This window comes from Pundamilia nyererei, unplaced genomic scaffold (assembly GCF_000239375.1).
Source record: "Pundamilia nyererei isolate P.nyererei 1_Seehausen unplaced genomic scaffold, PunNye1.0 scaffold00046, whole genome shotgun sequence".
NCBI classification, from domain to species: Eukaryota; Metazoa; Chordata; class Actinopteri; order Cichliformes; family Cichlidae; genus Pundamilia; species Pundamilia nyererei.
This window is the reverse complement of record NW_005187447.1, coordinates 3,240,191-3,248,826: the sequence shown is the minus strand read 5'-3', so window position 1 is coordinate 3,248,826 and position 8,636 is coordinate 3,240,191. Positions and strand designations below refer to the sequence as shown.

Below are 8,636 nucleotides of genomic sequence, written 5' to 3'. Positions count from 1 at the left end.
CATTGCAGAGGCGTGTCAACCAGGACAGCCCTACAACGTCCAGAGCCTTCAGGAACTCGGGGCGGACCTCATCAACACCAGGGGCTCTGCCACCAAGGAGTTGTTTAACTGCCTCAGTGACCTCGCCCCCGGAAATTGGCGGGTCATTCCCCTCAACCCCAGACTCTGCTTCCTCCTCGGAAGACTACTCACATTACTAAATATATCGACTCACTAATATGCTGGGGTCAGGGAGATTCTATCTGGGGACTTTATTGTCCTGCTGTGGAACAGTGACAGTAATGTAGAAAATGACAGTTCCCACAATGAAATGAGCGTGCGGCACCACCAATAGATCACAAAGCACATCACTGCCTGATGAGCCAGCTTGCATGGTGCAAGCTGTTCCTTGCACCATGCAGCTTGAAGTTTCCTGGATGTAGTCCAGGAAAATGACACTGCATTAAACAACTGCACAAGGATTGGATCACTGCCACATTTGTCCCGCCTTTCCACACAATTTAATTTGTTCTGATTGGATCTCATTTTTATTTATTTTTTTCAAAAGTATAAATACATTTCATCATAGTTTTTGTCCTTGTGCATCAGTTTTTAATTAATTACCATGTTGTATTGTCAGGGGAAAAAAAGGGTTATCGACAAAAACTATGCCGAAAACTATAGGTCAAAAAATGTAACAGATTGAGTGTATGTAAGCATCACAAATAAAACTACAATGTTTGGAAGACCTGTGTTAAACATTCCTTACACTGTTTAAATAAAGAAAAAAAACTACATTTTTATAGAGGGGTTAATAATTCTTTCCATGTAAGTGTGAGAATTTTAAAATGAATTCTAAAGTCAACTGGGACCCAATGTAAAGAAAATAAAATGCAGGTAATGTGAGCTGGCATCCCAGAGTGTTTCAGGAGTCTGGCTGCAGCATTCATTATTGCTTGGAGGCATAACAGAGATAATTTGTCCATGCCCATAAAGAGAGCATTTCAATAATCTAAGTGTGATGATACAAATGCATGAACAATTTTCTTCATTTCAGAGGAGGCAACTATAGCTTGCAATTTAAAAATGTTCCTTAAATGGAAGAAACAGGAATGGGAGATCAATTTTATATGTGAGTCCAAGTTCAAGGATGAATAACATACAACACCAGAGGCCATAAGAAGATCATTTATAACCTCCACTAAAGCTGTCTCTGTACTGTGAGGAACTCTGAAACCTGACTGAAACTCTTGAAATACAAGATTCCTCTGCAGATAATCATTTGGCTGTTTGGCAACTACTCTTTCAAAAACAATTTAGGTGAAATGAAGGTTGGAGATTGACTTATATTTAGCTAAGACAGCTGGGTCAAGTGATGACTTTTTAAGTAACAGTTTAACTACTGCCAGCTTTGAGCAGTCTTGTAGGAATGGGGTCTAAAGACATGCTGATCATTTGGAGGAAGTAATTATTGAAATAAAGTTAGAAAAATAAAAACTCTAAATAAATATCAACAGTATTGAAAGTATCTGTGTATGTTATGAATAATTTTGTTTTGCAATAGTTAACATTTTATTTGTGAAGAAGTTCATGAAGACATTACTAATTAATGTTAAAGGAATGGTTGGCTCAACAGTGCTCTGACTTCTTGTCAGCCTGGCTACAGTGCTGAAGAGAAACCTTGTTCTTTTTTTCTTCAATCAGTGATAAATAGTAAGACGTTCTAGCTTTATGAGGGCTTTTTTTTTTTTTAGAGCAACAAACTACTAACAGTTTGATGTACATTACAGGTGTGTATATAGAAGACATGAACAGCAGCACTGGGAAGCTGTATGCTGGCCTGCTGGCTATTGGAGATGAGATCCTGGAAGTCAACGAGGAGAAGGTGGCCTGCCTCAGTCTGGACCAGGTGACAAACCTCCTGATCAAGAACCAGTCTGTCACCATTCGGGTCCTTCGACACCAGAGGACACGTTCAGAGTGACAACCACACTGCCTGACTGAAGAACCAGTTGCCAACACTGAACCTGACTCACCTGTTTATGGCAGTAACAGAGTTAAAGCAAAACTGCAGTCTATGTCTTACACTTTCTCATGATGAGAAGCTTCTTGTTTCCTGTTAAATCACTTTGACTTGCTGGTGTGAATATTTGTTTAATGCCATGCAGTATTTGTCCTCTGAGCTGATACTATTTTTTTGTTTTTTCAATTTTATTTTATTATTATATTAATAATATTATTGTTTGTTTTTTTCATGAAGTAGCTTGGTTTTTTATTTTGTCTGTGTTTGTTTTGCTAAAGAAAAAGAAAAATATTGTTTAAAAACAAGCTGGAACCTGCCAAAAGAAAATTATTCAAAGTGAAAAACTCATTGGTCAATAATTGAAATCAGTCAGACTGGATTAAAATGTACCTTAATCAAATGGTCAAAGTCTGTTTTTTCTTTTCTTTTCTTTATTGAATAAAAAAAAAAAAAAAAAAAAAAAGAAGCTCGAGACATATACCATCGGTCACCAGATAATACTTTTATCAATCACTGATCTGTAACAGCTTTCTCCATTCGGACACTCATTATTTATTCTTGTTTAGTGTGAGGAATAAAGTTTTGCGGAAACCTGAGCAGTCTGGTTAATCTTTAGTGTAAAAGCAGGTGAAATTTTAGGTTTGTCACAATCTTTATTTCAGTTTGTTTTGCGTTTCAGTCAGACATCAGAACACTGAGATCATTTATTCAGGAAACATTTTAGCGGCCCCAGGAGAATTGCCACCGTCACGGCGTACCATAAACCCGATATCTAGGACAATGTGACTGGCTGTTGCTGCCGTCATCCATTTTCATGTTTTAACTAACTTGCTCACCAGCCTTCAGAATAGTACACTAAAGGAGCCACAGGAAGTCATCCACAGGTCAATAAGTCACTCAATATGCTGCACATGTGATAAATACAGGAAACAGAAATAAAAAAGACAACAAAATAAAACGGTTTCAGTCAAAAAACAAAACAGGAATTTTAGTGTTTCTACTTTAGCTGTAAAGTACGACCATGAAGTTCAAACTGAACTAAACCAGTTTGAACTGAACTAAATGTGAGTTAAACTCTGACATTAAATTAAAATTCGTACTCAACACAACTGGATAAAAGTGTCTTTAAAGTGGACCTGCTCTCCTCACTTCCTGTCGTGTGTCTCCTGCTCATGTGACGGATGTTTGTATTAAAGTTTCTAATAATTATGTCACAGTGCATACCCTCCTGAGAACCAGCCTATTCATCATTTCCTCTCTAATGTACATTTGTTTTTGGTCTATATGTTTTGAATTATTTGTTCTACCCTACTAAGTCCTGACGTACTAAATAGAGGACATCCTGGGCTTTCCATTGAGATCTCATGTGTCTGGGTGGCCTCTTTTAGCTCCAAAAAGGAAGGAAATCACAAAAAGATTCCTTTTTCCTTGTTTCTCAGGAGGATATAGTTTTCCCTGTGAGCCAAGAGCTCAGACTGCTCTCAACATTTTTTCTATTCTTGAATCTGGAAGATGCCACAGAGAGAGGATAGAAGCCCCACCCACCTGCTGTTCATACCTTCTGTTTATGAGGGGCAGCCAATAAGACTGTCTTGAAGTGTTGGAGGATAAATTGAGGGGCTGCACCAAGGCCTAGTATCAAATAAAAGAAGGATTACTTTGAGCTGTGACTTACGCAAAGCTACTGTGCAAAGGAGCAGAATAAGTCCACATTAAACTCGAGTGAAACTTGTTATTTTCAGTTTTAAATAAAAAGAACAACCAATCAAAACCACACCAAACATGACCTTTGACCTCTGAGGTGGTTCTAACAGTTAAACACTCAAGGAACCAAAAGTGCTGTTCACTCCCGATCAGCAGGAAGAGTCCATTAGAGTCTAAATAAAGTTCAGCATAGTCCAAAGAATGTTCAGTAGAGTATAAATGGAGTCCAGTAAACGGGATTAAGATTTCATGTCGATAGGTGGAGGCATTGATCAGAGTATAAAGAAAAGGAGAATGATGATGAAGAGGATGGTAAGCAGCACGCCGATGGCACACCACTGACGACGATCTGCAAACACACAGAGTTAATAAGATGAGTACAGGTGAGTGCACCTCATCAATACAGGTAGTCACACTGACTCCAGCTCAGTTCAATCCGCAGAGGGAAGAACTACAGCAAGATCAATAATTCCATCATCATCATCATCATCAATAAATCCAAATCAGCTTAAAGCTACAAAATTTCCTGCCCTAATTGATCATTTCTGATTCATCAGCTCTGAACATCTAAAACCCTGCCCACCCCTCTGAGTTAACTCATATCTTGTTTCATGTGTTGTTGGGCAGATTACCGCTGGTCATGTGGGACACCTTGGCGAGCTTCTTCATCACGTTGTCCAGTTTGGACTGAGTGTTGTCCATCTCATGGCCAAAGTCATCCAACATCCTGCAGGAAGGACATCAGTAAGTCTCTGACAGGTGCCTCCACTCCCCCCTCACCTCTTTGCTTATTACAGGCCAAATAAAGTTCCAGTTCAATTAAATTTTATTTGGAAATTACTATATCAGAACCTAAAAGCTGTCTGAAGCTTTTTCATACACAAAAGATCAGACAATGAGCCGCTATGGTGAGGAGCAAGAACAGGAAGTGACCTTTAATCGTCACATAAAAAACACAACAACAAAAACAAACATAATGCCTTTGAGAAAGCACCGACCTGGGGATCACAGGAACTTTAGTTTACCGAATCACCTTTACCACTCTGACATTTTGTAGTCACATGACGTTCCCACCCACCCCTCTTACTACACTCGGTTCTTACACGGCCTGCTCATCCAGCTCCATGCCGATTCGCTCCGACATGTTCTTCAGGACTCCGATGGATCCCGACACAAGTTCCAGCTGCTCATCCTGCTGCTCCGCAATCAGCTATCAGAGACAGGAAACACTTTAGCGGCATTGTAAAGGTGGAAAACTTGTTTAGGTTTCTCAGGTGTTCTTGTACCTGCTGCTGGACCTGCTGTTCCTCGATGATCTGAGAGTTAGCGTTCTGTAGCTGGTGGTCCAGTCGGCTGTACTTATCTGCACCAGGCTGCCATATGGGGCCCTGAGCACCACGTTCACCCAGCAGAGCCTGAAGGTCACAACAACAGTTACACGTGCACCAAGACCGGGTATACAGGTGGACCCCAAGAGGATCCAACTGAGATCTTGTGGTGCCCTGAAGGTTCTGCAGTCTCGGGTAATGGATCACCCGTAGGCAGGTGTGACAGTTACCTGTTTGTTCTTTCGGTCAGAAGCAGCAGGTGGAATCGACATCTGAGCTTTCATTTCCTGCAAAACAAACACAGCAACAAATCAAATCGATCAATTCTGGACATCTCAGGTAATCAATCACCTGAACGATCTACCTTGTAAATTATTAGAATATGACTGGGTCCTTCTGTCTGAGCCATTGATCTCCTGTTGTCAATAAAGTTACCTTGACGGCAACCCGCATGCTGTTGATGAAGGCCTTCCTCTTAGACAGCTCGGCAGCATCCAGGTTGAACTTCTTTGGGTTCGACTCGACAATACGTAAACTTACCGTTAAGAAGAATTATCTTATTTTCATATAAAACATGTTACATAATGACAATGTTGGTGACGTGACCTCAACTCAGGGTTGGCATGTAGCCCCCTAATGCATGCTAAAGATGAAAGTAAAACCTAGTTCAGCTCAGAGAGCATATTTAACAAAATAAGAAACACATTTTAATATATTAGCTGAAGTTAATGACGAAAAATCACAACAACAGTTGCTTTATAGTGTTAGGTTAGGTAAAGGCCTGAGAAAACTGAAAAAACAACAACAATCAGACGACCTATGTGCACGCACTTGGCGACAGTAGAAAGGTGGAGGTTTCTTCCTTTTAACAGAAGGAAACCTCCAGCAGAACCATGCTCAGTGAGGGGTGGCCTTCTGAGAGATCAGTTAGGGACGAGGGGATGAAGACAGAACCATGCTGTGGAACAGAGCCAGAGAAGCAAAAAGAAAAGTTTGAAGCCTAATCCTAATCTTAAAAGTAGAAATAGTGTCTGTCTCCTGAATCAAAACTAGAAGCTGGTTCCATAGAAGAGGGACCTGTTCTAATAAATTCAACACGATCACTTACTCCGTCTTCACAATCAGTGATTGATTGGAGCCAATTTCAGTGTTTGTAAATATGTAATTAAAGATTACTAATTGATTGATCTGCTCTCAGCATGTACGAGGAAACGGGTGTCAATCAGCAGCTTCAGATGCAGTGGGAGGGGAGGAGTCTGTTAACCCTCCTCTTCTTCATTAAATTGTCATCAAACAGACTAACCATTTATGAACCAATCAAATTGCTCCATCTCACCTTGTGCACCAGGTCTATGTGAAGATTTACAAACAAAACTGTCTTCACTGTCCAGGGTTTTGAGGTGATACACATCTCCTCTTCTTCTTCATTCTTTCTTTTTCCACAGCTGAACGAATCAGCCAATATCAGATGCTCTAATCATAAAACTGTATTCACCTTTCCAGTACGCCTGTATATACACCTGTGCGTGTTTCTGCTGGCTTCACATTTGAAGGATATTGATTGTCTCGTCAAGGTCCTCTAGGTCCCACTCGATGGAGCGCAGGCTGTTCCTCAGCTCATTGGTCGTCCAGTCTATCTCCTCCTTGGAGGCTCCGCCTCCCTCCACCATCAGTTCGCTCCATCTATGATGGAGGCTCTGAGCAGCGTTGACTGCTTTCTGCACCTCGCTAAAAATACAAAACAAAAACAAAAAAACAAACAGGTGAAGTTGAGCTTCAGAGGAACCTTAATAGCACAAACCAGAAACAGAACCAGGTCTATCTGCTGCAGGGTGTTTTCATGTGACGTAAGGTAACTGGAAAACTAAATAAATACAAAACTGGAGGGTCAACTTTATGTATCGTTTACTGATCAGTGTTTAAATGTCCAGCAACAATTTCAGTCAAATCTGCACAGCCACCCGGTTGTTCTTTTACAGAGCCAAGGAATCAAAATGTTTTTAAAATCACATGGCTCACTATCTGTACTCTGCCATGTCCCCCATTCTCCATGCAAAATATGAAAAAGAAGAAAACATGTGAAGGAACTGATTATGTCAAAACAAAAAGCTACTTATAGAAAGGAACCTATTAGGGTGAAGTAATGTTACACCTGTAAACAGGTTATATATCACTGATCAATAAAATCAAACATCTCATCTGTAACGTTCAAACAGGCTGAAATCAGAAGCGATATAAGCACAAGCTGTGGTCCTGTGTGTGAATCAGGAGGAGATACAGGTGTTCCCTCATGTGACAAGTGATTAAGGTGCTTGAGAGGCCAGCCTCGCCCACCTGAGATCAGAGGTGAAAATGTCTCAAGCCTCTGAAGTTTGCACAGTGTGTTATACAATCATCATGGAGGTCACTTTCATTTAACATGATGCAGTTGCTGCTGTGTGGTGGTTTATACGTTCAAGGAGACACAGTTCACTTTGGGATTCATTGGGTACATCATGAGAGAACACACACCACACCCCTCACAGATCACTGAGGAGGAGCATCATAAAAGTTGGAGACACCAAGAGACCATAGAAAGTGATCAGGAGAGCGTTCTGCGATTGGCTGCAGACACTATAAAGCTGTGGTGGAAACGAAGCCAGTGCACAAAGTGTTCTCCACCACGGATCATCCTGATCTCGCCTGCTGCACAAACTGCTTCACCTCCACAACATACAGGAGGTCTGTGACTCTCTGATAAACATACACCTATCTGGAAATGTCATCATTACTATTAATAACAATATTATTATTATTCACCCACTCATTCATTAATTCTCTGTCGCCTATCCAAATGTTATTATTATATTATTTTAATTGTTGCTGTTTCAGCTTCATTCCACCTGCTCCAAACAGAAGCTGGTAAATTTGATCTAAATAGAGTCTCTCACTCTTTCTCATCATCATCATCATCATCATCATCGTGGTACACACAGACGGTCTAAAACACCTCCTAAAACTTTAATCTGATAAAAGAAAAACACAAAGCTAACAGGCTAACATGCTAATAAACTAACTGTGAAGACACGTTTATGTTAACGTTAGCACGTTAGTTGCCGTGAATCTGCTCCGGCACACACGTCGGTCTCACTATTGACGGAAACAGATCAACGATCAGATCGATTATGGATCAGCTATCACCTGTCCGCAGGCTAATGTTAGCTGCTAGCTCTGTGTTAGCGACGCGGTTCTGACCCTTTGACGACGAAGAACGGGTCTTCCATGGACATCCCGCCGGCTCTGCTCACTCCATCACCCACTTTCTCGTAACCGAATCCGCGGATTCTGATTTCCGCCGGTCCGTCCTCACGAAGCCGCTAACGGAGCCGCTAACAGGCTTTGTTTACACGTAGCACCGGAAACAGCTCCGCGATGGCACTCTTCTTCTTCTTCTTCTTCTTCTTCTTCTTCTCCTCCGACTCTTACTACAGTTTCCAAACAAGAAAACAGTGCCACCAGCAGTTGCGGGGAAATAACATTTAATTGCAATATTATACAGTGGTCCCTCGCTTTACCGCGATTCACCTTTCGCGGAATCGGTGTTTCGCGGATTTTTTTTTTTT

At 41.1% G+C, this 8,636-nt stretch overlaps 2 protein-coding genes across 2 annotated transcripts in view; one reads left to right on the top strand and one right to left on the bottom strand.

The window, feature by feature from the left end:
• Positions 1–2,177, top strand: part of kiaa1614 (KIAA1614 ortholog) — a 9,617-nt gene extending 7,440 nt beyond the window's left edge. The window contains exon 8 of the mRNA XM_013910623.1: positions 1,770–2,177. Coding sequence (XP_013766077.1) covers positions 1,770–1,963 — 194 coding nt within the window. The 3' untranslated portion in view covers positions 1,964–2,177. The remainder of the gene's footprint in view (positions 1–1,769) is intronic.
• A 458-nt stretch (positions 2,178–2,635) lies between these two features.
• stx6 (syntaxin 6) lies at positions 2,636–8,471 on the bottom strand. The gene is made up of 8 exons (XM_005732387.1): positions 8,269–8,471; positions 6,593–6,762; positions 5,470–5,564; positions 5,265–5,321; positions 4,993–5,121; positions 4,810–4,916; positions 4,339–4,433; positions 2,636–4,055 (listed from the first exon to the last, which is right to left on the bottom strand). Exons 1-8 carry the CDS (start codon positions 8,301–8,303, stop codon positions 3,979–3,981), a joined length of 765 nt encoding a protein of 254 aa, XP_005732444.1. The 5' UTR covers positions 8,304–8,471; the 3' UTR covers positions 2,636–3,978.
• Positions 8,472–8,636: the final 165 nt, after the last annotated feature.

Excerpts from the sequence above, each read along its gene's own strand:
- stx6 (XM_005732387.1), bottom strand. The coding sequence starts at position 8,303 with ATGTCCATGGAAGACCCGTTCTTCGTCGTCAAAGG. Across the intron at positions 4,434-4,809 it reads GAGCTGGATGAGCAGGCCGT|GATGTTGGATGACTTTGGCC; the intron begins GTAAGAACCGAG and ends TCCTTCCTGCAG. Across the intron at positions 4,056-4,338 it reads GGTGTCCCACATGACCAGCG|ATCGTCGTCAGTGGTGTGCC; the intron begins GTAATCTGCCCA and ends GTGTGTTTGCAG.